The sequence below is a fragment of the Microplitis mediator genome, chromosome 9, assembly GCF_029852145.1.
Source record: "Microplitis mediator isolate UGA2020A chromosome 9, iyMicMedi2.1, whole genome shotgun sequence".
Taxonomy (NCBI): domain Eukaryota; kingdom Metazoa; phylum Arthropoda; class Insecta; order Hymenoptera; family Braconidae; genus Microplitis; species Microplitis mediator.
This window is the reverse complement of record NC_079977.1, coordinates 15,661,061-15,679,969: the sequence shown is the minus strand read 5'-3', so window position 1 is coordinate 15,679,969 and position 18,909 is coordinate 15,661,061. Positions and strand designations below refer to the sequence as shown.

Sequence of the window (18,909 nt, the reverse complement as noted above, 5' to 3'; positions counted from 1 at the left end):
AGATGGCCTAGCAGACAGCATCATCTTCCTGTTCTTACCGACTGCATCACAATGACTGACCTACCCCAAGCTTTCACAAAGGCCTTACCCAGAACGGTCCCTATAGTTCTCTGCAACCGGGACACCACCTTGGTGACCCGTCAGTGGTTGTGATGGATCGGCTAGATTAGAAACGAAGCTCGAGATATTTTTGTGACTGTGCACCTGTCTACTTAAGCTATAATCTAACAGCGCTCTGTTCGAGTATCTTGCAACGCCCATGCGTAGCTTGTGAGAACACCAGCATCATCTTCTGACTCCTAAGCTGATCTGCAGCTATCTTTCTAACATCCGAGCAAGCCATTAACGACATATTATTTCCAACAGCTGCTGCTTAATCACTGCGACCGAAAAACTACGAGACTTGAACGAGTTAGTACGAGCTTGAACGAGAACGCACGAGATTCAAAAGAGCTTGTACGAGATTCAAAGGAGCTTGTACGAGACTACAAGCCATCGCTCTGCATCATCAGATCTGTCGCTGTGCCCATCATCACGCTGAGAATCCATCAACACCAGAATCATGCATACAGTCCACTTCGCAAAGCCTCAAATCTGAGTTCATTCCACATTCATTGTAATCAAGCAACAATACAATTTATTAATAAATACCAATAAATTTATAAACCAATTATTTTTAGTTCTCGCCCGAACACTATCAATTGTAAATAAAGTTATTTTTATATCTAAATACAACACCAGTTACTTCGGGTCACCGTGAGGTGATTTGCTGTCAAGAATCCAATACCTAGAAATACTACGGAACTAGCTGAGCTCAACATCAACATCGTGCAGCGAAAACGTAACATAGTATTCTGACACACGGGTGATCTTAGTCTTTTTTACAGCATTCTGACAGATGGGTGATTTTAGTTTTTTTTTACAGTATTCTGACACACGTGTTACGTCCCAGCATGCTCGTCAGATGTCTCTGATTATTTTTGAATACTAATTACTAAGAGACCGATCTGAGACCTAACTGATTAATTAAGATTTATATTGATAATTTAGCAAGTTGCATAATTAATAAGTTACTCTATAATATAGAATAATAATATAATGTAATAATATAGGATAATAATATAATATAATAGCATAAAATAATATAATAATATAATATTATTTAGAATATTTAAAATATATTGATAAAGTGATTTTTCTCTTAATATTTGTTATGTACGAATAAACGCTGACGCCTCGAGTAAATTCTCGAGACGTGCAGCTGCACAAATACCTATTTTGTTCTAAGATAACTTTTGTTCATAGATAAGTAACTCATTTGTCAGTAACAAAAACAGAGAAAGCGTGAGAACAGAGCATGGATTATTCGAGAATATTCATTATCTCGATCCACCCCTCTATATCGAACGATGCGCGGGCCTGATGCCCAAGCGCCTCGTATTGATAAGAAACTTACTCTAGTTTTTCTCGATCAAGAGAAGTCAGTCTGAAATATAGAATCATCGAGAGCAGTCAGGCTCAATATTAGAAACTCAACTTCGTTCTCGCCCTTTTGAAATTATTGTTAAGAGGACATTAACAATTTCATAAACTAATTCAACTGTATATTTTCAAATCACTCAAAACTGTTCTTTTATTATTGAATAAATCAGATTAATATATATTAAGAAATATATATATATTCAAACAACCAGTTTATTACAACCACCGAATGGTTGCTGTTCAACCCATACTTGATAATTATTTATAATTATATGTAAGTTCTCATTACGTCCAATTTAAATCGACCGCTCGACTACGCCAGCGCCCAAACATCAACCTGGACGTAACAACTTATTATATAATTAAAATTGGTGGCAGCCACGGATTCGAACAGCCCCTGAATAGACTGGTAAAACCTCAAAATCCGAAAATTTTTTTTTACAAAAAAAAAATTGACAACAAGTTATCAGAGTGAAGTTCAATTAACAAAAAAAAAAAAAAAAACATTACCAAAATTTTTTTTGGTCGACATCGAAAATTTTTTTTTTCCGTATAAAACAAAAAAAAGTATAATTGTAAAACAAAAGTAAAAAGTTAAGTGAGAATTGAAGTAAGTAAAATAAATAATAATGAAGATTCAAATAAATGAAATCCAAAATTTATACATAATTAAAATACAATCACAATAAAAAAATAATAAAATAATAAAATCAAACATTTGAATTAAAAATTCGAAATTTTTTTTAATTACTCAAGATTCAAAATTAAATTTTTTTTCTGCTCATAAAATAATTAATAAAGATAAAATATAAATTTATAAAAATCAAATGTATTAAAAAAAAAAAAAGTAAAATTTTTGTGAATTAAATACAAAAGTCATAAAATCAAATTCAAGTGAGTGAAATGAATGATGAATCGAAATTTGACATAAATTTAAAACTACCAACATCATTCACGACGCCCGACGGACGCAGTTCAACAACAATCGTAGCTGAGAAATCTACAGTCATCGCACATTTCTGCTCAGCGTTTCTATCAACCTTCCGACGGCAACAAAGATCTCCGTACCAACTTCAACTACCGACCCATCTAACATTCAAACCTGTAGACAACTAAGTAGTAATTCAATTATATTGTTAAAATTTTTTTTCTGTCTTTTGAAATATTTACATAAATAAAAATGACTATCGAACAAATGGAAATTTCCCTTACGGAAACCCATAACAAAGTAACAGCGTTAAAAACTCAAATCCAAGAATTATTAGCAGAAAAAATCGAGATGAAAAATAAATTCGAAGAAAATTTCCAAGCAGCTATTGCGCAGCAACTAAAAACACATATCGAAAGAAATCTACCCGCAGGTGCTTCACACCAATCACCCCAAAATCTTAATTTAACAAATAATTTAATTACAAATAATAAATTTGATTACAAGGCATTTTTTAAAACTATACCAGATTTCATCGGTATAAGTGACCCCGTAGAATCATTTATACAGGCTTGCAAAGACTCGAGAGAATACCTCAGAGAAATAAACGAAGAAGTGCTCGTTAGGATATTAAAATCTAAGTGTATAGGTGAACCTTTAATTAGAATAAGTGGGTCAAACGTAAAACAATAGATGAATTTATTGTCTTTCTAAACTTGAATTTTAGATTAAGCAAACAAGTTTCAGTTTGGTTGAAAGAATTTAATGATTTAAAACAGAAATCGAGTGAACGGGTAATGGACTTTTACCATAGAGTAAATAAACATTTACAAGATACTTGCTCAGAAATCGCAGATACAGGCGGTACTAGTAAAGATGAAAAAATAATTTTAGCTAAAGAAACAGCAGTACAAGCGTTTATCTCGGGTCTACAACCATGGCTTGCTTTGTTTATACACAACAACGAATTTACGGATCTTGCTACAGCCGCTACTGCAGCAATTAAAGCGGAACAAAAATTACAACAGATAAAAAATCTAAACAAGCTTTTCACACCAATTGATAACAACTCAAATAAGAATTGTTTCACGATCCAAGACTCCAATCCACATAACCCTATTAACCAGAATAATCATCAAATTCGAAACTTTAACCCATACCAACGATTTAATGGAAATTATAACAGAAACGGTCGTGAAATGTCGAAACAAATTAAGAATCAAAATCAAACTAATTCAAATAAATTTTGTAATTTTTGTAAATGAAATAATCATAATATTGACGAATGTAGGGTCTTGATGTATAAAAATAAAACTGAAGCGAGACCAAACCTAAATAAAAACATTTTAAAATGCAGCTATTGTAACATGAACGGTCATTCAGTAAATAACTGTCGTAAAAAAATCTACATCGAAGGAAAACGTGATGGTTTAAATTCAAAACCGAGTACAAGTACGGGAAACGATCAAACGGTCCCTCGAGTCGGCGCTCTGATGGGAAATGTGGAAGCTCAGTGCCAAAATTTAAAGAAAAATTAACAATATTAACAGAAACTTATTCCGTGGGTGCCATATCAATTGATTATAAACCTGCGTCGATTATGTTTAGATCTAAAGATATAGTATCTAGTTATGGAAAAATTTTAGTAGACACCGGATGTATTTAAATTTAATAAAATACGGGAAAGTAAAATATAAAAAATTAATCGATGAATCATATTGTTACAAATTAAACGGTGTCTCCGAAGCTATCACTTTGGGTAGGATAAGAATACAAATTATTAATACAGATACTTATTTCCATGTAAAACCAGATGAATTTCCTTTAGACTACACGGGCATACTCGGAATGGAATTTTTACGAGAACACGGCGAAATAATTAATTTAGTAGAAAATACTATAACCTTTAAATATCTAAATAATCTACAAATATCATTAACAGAAGGAGAATATTTTGTTTTAAAAGCTTGAACGAAAACAACAATGTTTGTTCGAGTCGATAGTAAACTTAAAGAAGGCTATGAACCTCGAATAGAATTTGAAAACGGTATTTACGCGGGTGAAGCTTTAGTAAGTAATAATAACGGTATCGCTCATTCATACGCAATTAATACTCTTGATAAGGATGTTAAAGTTAAAGTACCCGTAATTCCTCTGTACCCTTTCGGGACAAGCAAAGACGAAGATACTGGCTTGACGCAAGACGACACGGATAGATACGATAATAGTACCCGGACGCGGGGAAATCGTACTGAAGAAGTGCTTAAACTCTTACGTTTAGAACATTTAAATGAGGAAGAGCTTAAAGCAATAGTTTCTCTTGTAGAGAAATACGCTGACCTGTTCCACATTCCGGGAGAACCACTGCGCGCTACAGAGACAGCGACCCATACTATAACTACTACCGACGACATTCCCGTAAATACTCGACAATACAGACACCCTCCCGCACAAAAAGACGAGATTGAGAAACAAATTACAAAATTAATGTTAATGGATATAATTGAACCTTCGACCTCACCATATGATTCCCCTTTATGGATAGTACCTAAAAAGTCTGATTCCAAAGGCAATAAAAGATGGCGTCTAGTAATTGATTATCGCAAATTAAATGATAAAACTGTAAAAGATGCATAACCACTACCGTTGATAAATGATATTCTTGATCAATTAGGTGGTGCGATTTATTTTTCAGTATTCGATTTAAAATCCGGTTTTCATCAATTGAAAGTAGATCCTAAAGATAAACACAAAACAGCATTTACAACTCCACATGGTCATTATTAATTTAATAGAATGCCATTTGGACTTAAAAATGCTCCTGCAACGTTCCAAAGGTCAATGGATTTAGTGTTACGTGGGTTACAAGGAGCAGATCTCTTTGTTTACTTAGACGATATCGTTATTTATGCACGTTCTCTAGAAGAACATAATACTAAATTTGAAAAACTGGCCGAACGTTTGCGAAGAGCAAATTTAACTCTACAAGCCGATAAATATGAATTTCTAAAAAAAAAAGTAATTTATCTAGGCCATCTCATATCTGCCGATGGTGTCAAGCCTGATCCCGATAAAATAAAAGCAATTAAATGTTTTAAAACACCCGGAAGTACGACTCAAGTGGGAGAATTTCTCGGACTTGCTGGTTATTATCTGCGATTTATCAAGGATTTCGCAAAAATCTCTAAGTGCCTATCTGATCTTACAAGTAAAAACGCAAAATTTACATGGACGCCTGAACATCAGGTAGCTTTTGAAACCTTGCGCAATAAACTTTGTACAGCTCCGATATTGCAATATCCAGATTTTTTGAAACCGTTTATTTTAACGACCGATGCATCGGGCTATGCAGTTGGACTAATTCTCTCACAAGGAAAAATTGGCGAAGACACGATTAATGCAGCAGCTTCCCGTATGCTTAATAAACATGAAAAAAATTATTCGACCACCGAAAAAGAAATGGTCGCAGCTTTATTTGGTATGAAAACATTTAGACCGTATCTCTATGACAGTGAGTTTACTCTTGTCACCGATCACAGACTGCTCGTTTGGGTAAATAATATGAATGACCCAACATCGCGTGTAATGAGATGGAGAGAACGCTTTAAACAGTTTGAATATACCGTATTATATAAAACGGGTAAAGTAAACACAAACGCGGATGCTTTATCGCGTAACCCAATAATCGAAAACTGCGAATTTACCCAATTAAAATGAAATGGCGACTCGAAAAACCCGGAATCGCTAGGTTGAGGACTTTAGATCCTTCAGACTATGGTGAAGTCATTAAAAAGAAACCTAAAAACTAAACTAATTCAGAGTCAAGTAGCTCAAATCATGCTAAATATAAATTATGTACAAATTTCAACAAAAATAATAAATCAAGTTCAGAGGATATTACTCCAAGTAATAAAATAATTCGCGTTAAAACAAATAATGTCTCTAACTCAGTCGACAGAGTTAGACAAATTAATTCGAAAATTAAATTTCTTGAGCAAAATACTCAAGCGGTCGGTCAAAAAGATTCGGTCGAAAAACGTCAAATTCATGAGCCAAAAACTCAAGCGGTTGGGCCAGTCAGTAACATTACTTCAGACGCAGTCATCAAACCCACTAGCGACGGCAATAGGATTAGCTACCCTAGCAACCGGCGATTAGTTAGAAATGATAATAACGGATATATCGGTAAAAATAAAAATTAAGAAATAAAAAGATCTGACGTCAGACGATATAATCCATATAAAAAATTTTCAAGTACGGAATCATTAAGCGAAGATGATTTAAGTAAAAATAATAATAATAAAATAAATAGAAACTTGGAAACAAATAATCCTCAAGAACTAAATTCAAATTCAATAAATAAAAACTTTAACTCTAAAAATCGAAAAAATGATAATGAAAATAAATTAAATTCTAACGAAAATTCAAATCACATACGTAAATCTAAAGAGAATACAAAATTAAATAAAAATTCTAAGCCCAAAGTCGTATCAAATCTAGAACGAGATAAATCAACTACTCTTCCTGACTACTCTGACGAATCTTCGTCATCAGGAGACACATATGATGCGGCAGCTCTTTGAAAAAGACTTATTAAAAATCACCCTTCGTATTCAAGTGACGATTCTTATTTGACAGATTTTGGCCTTTCTTATATAGCAAATAAATCTATAAATTTCCCAAAACATAAGAAATATCGTAATTTATCAGCATCATCTCAATCCTCACATTCGTATATACCTGAAACTCCTAAAGTCGCTGATCTTTTATTACCATTATTAACAGACGTACAGACGCCAATTACAGCTTCAACCTCAAATTTAAAACCACAGACAAATATTGAAAGTACAGAAATCAATAAAAAAAATCAGTACTTTCTCAAATTAAAAGTAAACATAGACTAGCAGAAATTACACCTTCTCCAGCAATACGTACACGTAGAATAATAAATAGACAAAGCAAAAAAATTGAAAATATAATTATTCCAGAAACTTCAGACGACGAATCAAACACTGACGAGACAGAAATGACTCATTCAAAAATATATTCCGAACATTCAAACGACATTAGTACTGAATCACCAATTGAGACAATCCCTATAACCCCTATAACTCCTATTAAACCCTAATCCGTAAATAAAAAAGACATGAGAGGTGCAATCCCGTGGTTTTCTGACGAAGGAGGTGACCACCCAAGAATTATGGACATCTCTACGTTAATTCATAACGAACCAGAAAATGAAATAAACACGTCAACTAATGACATAATAGAAAATTCTTTCACAGAAAACACAGAAAAAAATAACCAATAAAAATACAGATAAGACAAAAACAAATACTACCAAAACAAACCCAAAATTAAATTATAGAGACAAAAACAGACCTCACGGTACTGATACGGAACGAACACATACTAATAAAATTACACCAGAACTCCGTAGATCGACTAGAAAACGTAAAATCAAAACATGTTCATGTTGTACAGATTACGACGAACACACATTCACAAAAACAGATTCCAAATAAAATACAACATCTTGCGAATAACTTTAAAAATAAAACGAGAAAGTCAACTAGTAAAAATTCACAACCCAAATTGCCAGACATAATGGTTACTTTAAAAGCAATTAAACGTCAACAAAATTTAAATAATAAACGGAATAATGATAGATTGTCAATAATAAACGAAAATGTAAGCCCAGTAAATTCACAACAAACTACCTCACGTAGGAAATCGCAAAATCCTACACTAAATTCACCTATTGACCAAAATTCGAAATCACCCGAACAAATAAATTCATTTTACGACCTAAATTCCGATTAACAAATAAATTCAGTTGACGACCAAAATTTCGAACAAATAGATCAAACACATTCATTTAATGATGAAAACCTCGATCAATTCGAACAAATAAATTTATCTGGTAATATAACAAATTTTCAACAAAATTTAACAGAACTAAATTCAGATAGTAATCAAGAACAAATAGACAATGTAATTACAGCAGGAAATAATAATCCGTCTAATGGACAAATAGATTCTGACGATAATTCATCCGTAGTTTCAGTAATGTCGAACGACTTTAGTAACGATAACATAATAGAGACTAGAGACAATTTAGAAATGCAAAAAAATAGTTTTTTTTTGTTTTTTTAATACTGACGATCCTGTTCCAAACGAAATAGGAAAACAATTATTGTTGTCAGGATATTTAAATTTAAGTCCATTTGCTGAATATAAAGTAGGTCAAGTAATCAAAATGGGAACACCTCAAAGAAAAGCACTTGCGTTAGTTATTCAAAATAGCACCACAAATACAGCTACCGAAAAAGATTATTGTAAAGCTTTTAAAAATTTTAAATTATATATGGAAAAATCAAAATTAAAATCAATTGGCGTTTCTCAAGGACGAAGTAATTTACCCAAAACCGTATGGTCAAAAATTAAAAGTATTATAGCTAAAACATTTAAAGGAACCGATATTAAAATAATCATTTGTGGAGACTAAATCATAATACCTCCAGTAGAAGAGAGACAAAAGATAATGGCTGAGAATCACGAGTCCCCAATGGCAGGTCATAAAGGTGTCACTAAAACTTACAATAGAATTAGACAAAGATATTTTTGGGATAATATTAAAAAAAATGTTGAAGATTTTGTTAGAAAATGTATCAGTTGCCAGAAAAAGAAATTAGTAAGAATTAAAACAAAACAACCAATAGTAATTACTGATACATCCGCAGAAATTTGGGATAAACTAGCATTAGATATAGTAGTACCGAATAAAACATCGGCAAACGGTTATTCATACATTTTAACAATGCAAGATGATCTCTCTAAATATTGTTTTGCAATACCATTAGTATCCATGACAGCCAAAGACATTGCGATAGCGTTAGTAGAAAATTTTATTTTAAAACACGGTTGCCCAAGAGTAATTTTAACCAACCAAGGTCAGGCATTTATAGGTAAAGTTATGAGTTGTTTAGCTAAAACTTTGAAAATAAAACAAATAAAAACGACAGCTTTTCACCCTCAATCTAACGGATTATTAGAAAGAAGTCATCAAGTCTTAACAGATTATATTAAACATTTTACAAGTAAAAATGACTGGGATAAATAGTTGCCTCATGCAACTTTTGCTCATAATACGAGTGTATACGAAGGTACAAAGTTCACCCCATCCAGATTAGTTTTTGGTAAAGAAGCGCCATTACCATCAGAATTTTCATACTTAGATGACATCCCTACATACGCAGACTACGTTAAAGAACTTGCAACTCGATTATTAGAATCGAGAAAAGAAGCAAGAGAAAATTTAGAAAATTCAAAATTCAAATCCAAAGTACGATAAGAAAATAAATCCCGTAAAGTTTAAAGTAGGTCAGAATATTTATTTCGTAAAAAATCAAAGAGATGATTAGTTTGATGATAATTATTTAGGTCCTTGTAAGGTTACTGGAATATTCCCTGATAAAAACGATATAGAAATCGAATATAAACCCGGAAAAAGAAAAATCATTCATTGCGATAGAGCGAAAATTGCACATTAGAATAGAAAATATTTTTTTCCTATCACCTCTTTTTACCTATCCTACTATCAATCGTCATTCTAAATTTACAAGCGGATATACAAGCAAACTTCATGGAAGTTTACGACAACTAGCCAAGACAACTTTTCTTTCAAATTGTTTAAATCAATGAAATAAATTCTAATAGAGAAATAAAAAATTAACATATACACGAATAAACTAGGAAAAAAACTGCTACGAATTGGAATTGAGTAATAATGCTAAGAAATTTTGGAAAATAATCCTTCTAACTATAAAATTTTCATGAAAAATTCAAGTAAAAAAAAACCAAAAAAAAAGAAGACAGAAAAATAGTTTTTTTTAACAATATAAAGGCTCAAATAGAAACATAACATATAGACTTAAGAAAAATTTAGAAGAAGTTTTGATTCCTTTGTTTTAGCAAATATGAACTTATGACTTTAAGTAATAGTAAACGCTAATCTAATTTTTTTTAATTATCTTTAGAAAATTCTATAGAAATTTAAAGGTAGTGAAATTTTGTTTTTTTTGTAACATTTAGAATAACACCATATAATAGAAAGAAAAGGAGATTCTTCTTTTATTTATAATAAGACAATAATAATATATATACGCTAGATATAGATAGTTTTAATTTAAATCGCATGTTAAACAAAAAAAATAAATAAAGTAAAAACAAAAAAATACAAACAAAAAAAAAACTATCAAAGAATATATTATCATAAATATGTACTGAGTAGAGAAAAAAACGAATAATAAAAAAGTTATAATAAAAAATTGTAGATACAAATGGATTTAGATTGATATAAATAAAATAAAATAAACAAATTATAGAACGGAACAAAATTTGTTTCTATCAAGACATCCGAAAATCAGAGACCACTAGTTTTAGCTAACAATGTGTTTAAAGTTATGACTGATTTTTATAATATTGTAGTTCAACATTTCTAATTTTTATTTTATTCCAAATATTTTTAAGATAACTATCGGCGTTGAGAGCATAGCCAATTTTAATTCCATTGTTTGACAATATTTTAGTTTTATGATTTAAGACCTTTTTTTTTTATATATTGTAAAACTTCAAAATGTGAGTTTCTCTGAATTTGAGTTTAGATAATTTACAACTTAATCCTAAAGGCCTCTTAAAATTTATTCCTTAAGTAAAATTTAAATTTATTTTCCCAGACGACGTCGTCCAGCTGAACTAAATTACTTTATTGCCTTTTTCCTTTAAATGTCTTCTGTCCTAAGCCTATGTCGATATCATATGGTCTCCAGTTTTCTCTAAATAATTTCTAGCCTTTCTAATGTCTCGCTCTTTTCTCTGGTCTATCCTTTCTCGCAATACCTCCTCCTACTCCAAGGATTGTTACTCCTACAATTGCTGATTCCCAATCACAATGTCACGTTTCCCACCTTTTCTAAACACTTAGATTTTTACATACAGTTCAAGGGTCCTGAGGTTAAAGGGTCTCAGAGACAAGACAAAAATAATAAGACAGTTACCACCAAGAACCCAAACCGTTTAGTTGAGACTTGCCTACTTCTCATCCTTACCAAAATTCAAAGCAAATTCCATCTTGAAGTTATTACCGAATTTGTTCATTGATTTATATTCACCATTTTTGTTCAATTAATTTATAAAAGCATTTTGTTCATTATTAAATTACATCAGTTACTATATTGAAATTCAAAATAAAGAAACATTAATAAGATATTAATTTAACTTATTAAATTATTACAATTGCATGAACATTAACATCCCATCCGCGATTGTGATAAAAAACATGGTCCTTCGAGCCGGATTTTAATAAAGTGTTGTGCAACGTGAAATAATAGTGAAAAATTAAGTTGGAAAAAGTGGTGAAACTACAAGTGCAGAGCCAATCAGTACAGCGGATTACAAGAACAACCCAGAAACGAGTCCAGTAGATCAGCCAACGTCAAGTGATTGTCAGCAACAGCAGCAGCAGCAAAGGTAGGTTGGTCTTTATTATTCACCTAAAAAATTGGCCGAAAATTATTTTCCTTTGTTATACCACCGAAAGATCATCACTTACCTTTCCTATTTTGTACGCATCTCTTTATAAATTATAATTCAATATGGTTGAACACAGCCGACTTAAAAGACAACGCGGTCACATTCAAGCTACTATAACTGCCTTAAAAAATGCAGTTGATGCGGCAATAGCAGATCCAGAACATCGAAATATTCATTTTATACAAGCTACTTTAAATACTACCGTAAAAGCCTTCGAAAAATTCGACGCAATTCAAACTGAATTGGAAGAGGTAGCCGAAGATGAGATTGAAAACCGTATGTCATATGTAGCCAGTTTTGATTTAGAAACATCTCGTGCGCGAACATTGATCCAAAGATTAACTCCAACTCCCGTGAATACAGATAATGCACAGAGAGCAGTAACGAGCGTAACCAAACCGAAAGCAGCGGTCACATTACCAACAATTCCATTACCGACTTTTGACGGAACTGTCGAAAAATGGTCAGCATTTTATAATTTATTTGCAACATTGATTGACCAAGAAGATTTACCACCAGTCAAAAAACTAAATTATTTAAGGTTGTCGCTTACTGGGAAGGCGGCAAGCGCGATTGAATCCTTAGAGCTTACAGATGACAACTATTTAGTCGCATTAAATATTTTGAAAGAAAAATATGAATCAGTCCGTCGGGTAACGCGTCGTCACTGGTCGTTGTTACGCGAATATCCAAAATTGCAAAAAGATTCAGCTGCCGCAATTAATCAATTGGTAGACACCTTCCACCAGCATACCAGAGCATTAGAAAATTTGAAAGCACCAGTATCATCGTGGGATATTCCTTTAGTAGATTTAATTTTATCAAAACTTAATTCAACGACCATATGGCATTGGGAGCTCACTTTGACCGATGAAAAAGTTCCATCGTATAAAAATCTATTAAAATTTCTAGAAAAACGAGCTAGTTGTGGTGACACGTCTCGGTCTAATGAAACATCATCTAATCCACTACCTCGAAAAGATAACCATCAGCATAAACCATTTTCTCAAGCACTTCACGTTACAAACAATTCGAATCACCATTACAATAAGTTTTCGAACAATAAGAATGTCGACCCAGCTATTACCTGCCCTGTCTGCCACGAGCATCATTTGTTATATACCTGTGAAAAATTCCGAAATTTGTCCATAGATGACCGACGTAAAGTAATTAAGGATACTAATCGCTGTTACAATTGTTTTGGAAAAGGGCACAGTATCAAGTCTTGTACATCGAAAGCATCATGTCAAATATGTTCAAAACGTCATAATACGTTGCTACATTTTCAAAGAGATGATAATTTAGCCCAAACTTGGAATGTTAATTATGCAACTACGAGTAATGAAACACGAGCATGACTACATAATCAAAATATGCACACCAATGAAGCAACACCAGGAGAAGAAAAACAAGTTAGTTTAGTATTAAATACTGTGTCGAACGACATAATGGTCACCGCTGTATTGAATGTCTTAGATAAAGACCAACAACCCATCCATTGTCGAGCCTTACTAGATACCTGTTCCACAACAAATTTTATGACTCAGAGTATGGCAAGACTTTTAAAATTGAAAACAAGCACATGCCGTGTACCTGTTGGAGCACTGAATGCCATGACCACCTATTGTAATGAAATAACCACAGCGACAATTACATCCCGAGTAAATAAATACAAGAAAACACTTACCTTTCTAATTATACCAATGATTTCTCAGATAGTACCGGATCAACCTATTCATCAAGAAACATTGAAAATTCCATCTAACATTAAGTTAGCAGATCCTTTGTTTTATAAGCCCGCACCAATTGACCTGCTTATAGGTGCAGGTACTACTCTCTCTCTGCTATGTATAGGTCAAATCAAAATCTCTTTACCTGCACAACAAGAATTATTCCTTCAGAAAACACTGCTTGGTTGGATTATAGGTGGAGCAGCGCCTTCAAGTAAATACGTCAAACCAGCAGCATGCCATGTTACAAATATCAATGATTTTGACCTAAATAAATTCTGGGAAATTGAAGAATGTCCAAGCTCCAAAAGATTTACTCCAGAGGAAGAGGAGTGTGAGCAGCATTTCCAAAAACATATTACAAGAGATCCAACTGGTCGCTACGTAGTAGCACTACCATTCAATCCACGTATTCCAGCATTAGGAGACTCATACCACTTAGCCCTCAAGAGATTGATAAACACCGAACAAAAATTAAAAAGAAATCCAAGTTTAAAGACTCAATATCACCAAGTTATACAAGAATATTTAGATTTAAATCATATGTCTCTAATTCATGATCAACCGACAGCCACCACCAGTTATTATCTTCCGCATCATGCTGTAATAAAGGAAACAAGCATGACCACCAAGGTGAGAGTTGTATTTGATGGTTCAGCAAATACAACAACAGGTATATCATTAAACGATAAACTGTTCACTGGACCTACTATTCAATCGGACCTTTTTTCACTTTTAATTCGTTTTCGAAAGCATCCAATCGTTTTAACAGGTGACATTGAAAAAATGTACCGACAATTTTTAGTGCGGAAAGAAGACAGAAAATTTCAACGTATATTATGGAATCATGGTAATAAAACACAATCCTATGAATTGAATACAGTAACCTTTGGACTTAGACCCGCACCATACCTGGCTATCCGTTGTTTACATCAACTGGCCCAAGATGAAGGTCACTCGTTTCCCATAGCAGCCAAAATTCTGACGGAGGACTTTTATGTAGATGATCTACTCACTGGAGCCCAAACCAAATTAGAAGCGATTCAAATGCGACAAGAAGTCTCCCATATACTTGCCAAGGCTGGTTTAATTATTCGTCAATGGGCATCAAATGACAGTGAGGTATTAAAGGATATTGCCAAAGAAAACATTAACCCTCATTTACAGTTGGGCGACACAACATTAAAGACTTTGGGCGTCTGCTGGGAGTCAAAGACCGATAGCATAATGTATACAGTTAATGCTATTACCATTACAAACCAGACTAAAATCACAAAGAGAACTATTCTGTCTGAAGTAGCGAAAATTTTTGATCCTCTAGGACTATTAGCACCTGTTATTATCATAGCTAAAATTCTTCTACAGAGATTATGGTCCGAGAAACTCGATTGGGATGAATCTTTGCCATTGGAACTTCACACTGAATGGAAAACCTACTGCAGTCAACTGCAGTTATTGAACCAGATATCTTTTCCCCGGACGATTATGTCATCAACAATAAAAAATATACAGCTACATGGATTTTCAGATGCAAGTGAAAAGGCATATGGTGCTTGCGTTTATTTGCGTGTACTTGACCATCAAGGTAAGACGCGAGTACAATTATTGTGTGCCAAATCAAGGGTTGCTCCATTAAAAACAATTACCATACCAAGATTAGAGTTGTGCGGTGCACAACTTCTAGCAACGTTAATTACAGCTACAGTTTCAGCCATTAAGATGACATTTGATGGAATTTATTGTTGGACTGATTCAACTATAGTTTTACATTGGCTCAATACATCACCTCAGCATTTAAAAACGTTTGTTTCCAACCGAGTGGCAGACATTCAAAACAAAACGATTATTGACAAATGGCACCATGTACCCACAAAAGATAATCCTGCAGATCTTGTGTCAAGAGGGGTTCTACCTGCTGACTTTCTTTCAATGAAAATTTGGAGAAAGGGACCTCTATGGTTAAGCGAGCCCCAGAATAAGTGGCCAGTCACTAATTTACATTTCAGTAAAGAAATACCTGAGCAACGGCGCTTCACTTGTCTGTTTACCACCAAAAGAGAATTTACAACATTTGACAAGTTTTCGAATCTTGACCGTCTGATGCGTTCGTTGGCTTATTGCTTCAGGTTTGTAAGAGGGCGTCAAACAAAAGGCCCATTAACAGTAAAAGAATTACGGGAAGTAGAGATTCGAGTAATTAAGGCAGTTCAACGTCAAGCTTTTGCCGAAGATCTTAAAATTCTTAATAAATTGGACTTGTCAAAACATACAAATGCTCAACTTTCAAAATTAACCCCAATGTTGGATGATAATGGGATAATGAGAGTCGGTGGTCGTTTATCCTTCTCTAATTTACCCTTTGATGCAAAACATCCTATTATCTTACCGAAAAATAACCATGTCACCAATCTTTTTATTCGTCATACACACAGGATACATTTACACTGCGGAGTGCAACAAACATTGTACATTTTGCGGCGCAAATACTGGATTATTGAAGGTCGAAGCCAGGTATACAAAATCCTCAACAAATGTGTACAATGTTGTAAAGCCAGACCTCCTACTACTAATTATCTTATGGGTAATCTACCTAAGCCTCGAGTCAATCCCTCACGTCCGTTTAGCCAAGTTGGAGTAGATTACTGTGGACCGTTTATCCTTAAGGAAAAGAAATTTCGCAATCGGGCACAAATCAAATCGTATGTTGCTGTATTTGTGTGTCTTGCAGTGAAAGCAGTCCACCTTGAATTAATTACTGATTTGACATCCGAAGGTTTCTTATCAGCATTGAGAAGATTTGTCTCACGACGTGGGTTGTGCCAAGATATATATAGTGACAATGGGACCAACTTTGTTGGTGCAAATAATATTTTACGAGAATTGACCGATGAACTTTCCACGGCTGAGGCTCAAGAAAAAATTCAAGGGTACCTTACTACCAAAGGCATTCAGTGGCATTTCATTCCACCACAGGCCCCTCACGTTGGAGGTTTATGGGAAGCTGCAGTAAAAAGTTTTAAAAGGCTTCTACAACATGTGGCTGGACATGAAATGCTGTTCACATATGAACAATTTAACACTTTAGTAATTGAAATCGAAGCCATCTTAAATTCAAGACCACTAACTCCTATTTCCTCAGATTCAAACGATCCCTTAGTCCTTACCCCCGGCCATTTTTTAATTGGTGATTCGCTGACCAACCTTCGAGGTCATGATTTTACAGATATTCCAACTAACCGCTTATCAACCTGGGAACATATTCAAAAGGTAAAACAAGATTTTTGGAAGCGGTGGAGCTTAGAATATCTTAATGAACTCACTCGTAGAACGAAGTGGGATAAACCTGAGCCTAATATTACTCAGGGAGCAGTCGTTCTCCTTCGAGATGATAATTCCCCACCAGCACAATGGGTGATGGGGCAAGTTATCGAATGTTATCCAGGTGATGATGGTATTATTCGTACAGTGAAAGTGAAAACCTCAAGAAATACTTTTGTTCGAAATATTAAAAAACTTGCAATTTTACCTGTGTGCGATGATTCCAATCAGAGCTAAAATTGAATATTTAGAGACATTAAGTTGCTCGGCTATGACCTCTCAACGGGGGGAGAATGTTTAAAGTTATGACTGATTTTTATAATATTGTAGTTCAACATTTCTAATTTTTATTTTATTCCAAATATTTTTAAGATAACTATCGGCGTTGAGAGCATAGCCAATTTTAATTCCATTGTTTGACAATATTTTAGTTTTATGATTTAAGACCTTTTTTTTTTATATATTGTAAAACTTCAAAATGTGAGTTTCTCTGAATTTGAGTTTAGATAATTTACAACTTAATCCTAAAGGCCTCTTAAAATTTATTCCTTAAGTAAAATTTAAATTTATTTTCCCAGACGACGTCGTCCAGCTGAACTAAATTACTTTATTGCCTTTTTCCTTTAAATGTCTTCTGTCCTAAGCCTATGTCGATATCATATGGTCTCCAGTTTTCTCTAAATAATTTCTAGCCTTTCTAATGTCTCGCTCTTTTCTCTGGTCTATCCTTTCTCGCAATACCTCCTCCTACTCCAAGGATTGTTACTCCTACAATTGCTGATTCCCAATCACAATGTCACGTTTCCCACCTTTTCTAAACACTTAGATTTTTACATACAGTTCAAGGGTCCTGAGGTTAAAGGGTCTCAGAGACAAGACAAAAATAATAAGACAGTTACCACCAAGAACCCAAACCGTTTAGTTGAGACTTGCCTACTTCTCATCCTTACCAAAATTCAAAGCAAATTCCATCTTGAAGTTATTACCGAATTTGTTCATTGATTTATATTCACCATTTTTGTTCAATTAATTTATAAAAGCATTTTGTTCATTATTAAATTACATCAGTTACTATATTGAAATTCAAAATAAAGAAACATTAATAAGATATTAATTTAACTTATTAAATTATTACAATTGCATGAACATTAACATCCCATCCGCGATTGTGATAAAAAACACAATGATTTTGTAGATTCATTCGTATCTTATAATTCATTAAATACAGATAATAGGAATGCAATAAACAATCAAGTAACTTCAATAATTCAAATGATACAGAACTTATCTCTAAAACGACACATCATTGTTTCTAATCTCCTATCAGAATCGAAGCTATCAATCTATTTGCTAATATTAACTCATTAGCTTTCGAAAACTAAATAGCTGTATAATGATTTCCGTTTAAAACAAGCATTTAAATGCTAGGCTACAGATCGATATACAGATTTGAAAGCTTTGAAATAGATAAAATAAAAACTATTGTCTAGAATGAAAAAAAAAAACATTTTCAACGAGAGCTAAGGCCCAAAACAAGCGGGACGCTTGTCTACCGGATTGGAAGGTGTTACGCCCTAGCCTGCTCGGCAGATGTCTCTGATTTATCAAGTTGCATAATTAATAAGTTACTCTTTAATCTAGAGTAATAATATAATGTAATATAGGATAATAATATAATATAATAGTATAACATAATATAATAATATAAAATAATATAATATTATTTAAAATATTTAAAATACATTGATAAAGTGATTTTTCTCTTGATATTTGTTATGTACGAATAAACGCTGACGCCTCGAGTAAATTCTCGAGACGTGCAGCTGCACAAATACCTATTTTGTTCTAAGATAACTT

General features: G+C 33.3%; 1 protein-coding gene across 1 annotated transcript; it reads left to right on the top strand.

Annotated features, from left to right (window-relative positions):
• The first annotated feature begins 13,377 nt into the window (after positions 1-13,377).
• LOC130674197 (uncharacterized) lies at positions 13,378-17,289 on the top strand. The gene has a single exon (XM_057479466.1). It carries the CDS (start codon positions 13,378-13,380, stop codon positions 17,287-17,289), a length of 3,912 nt encoding a protein of 1,303 aa, XP_057335449.1.
• Positions 17,290-18,909: the final 1,620 nt, after the last annotated feature.

Bases quoted from the DNA above. Each gene is read 5' to 3' on its own strand.
- LOC130674197 (XM_057479466.1), top strand. From the start codon at position 13,378: ATGCACACCAATGAAGCAACACCAGGAGAAGAAAAACAAGTTAGTTTA.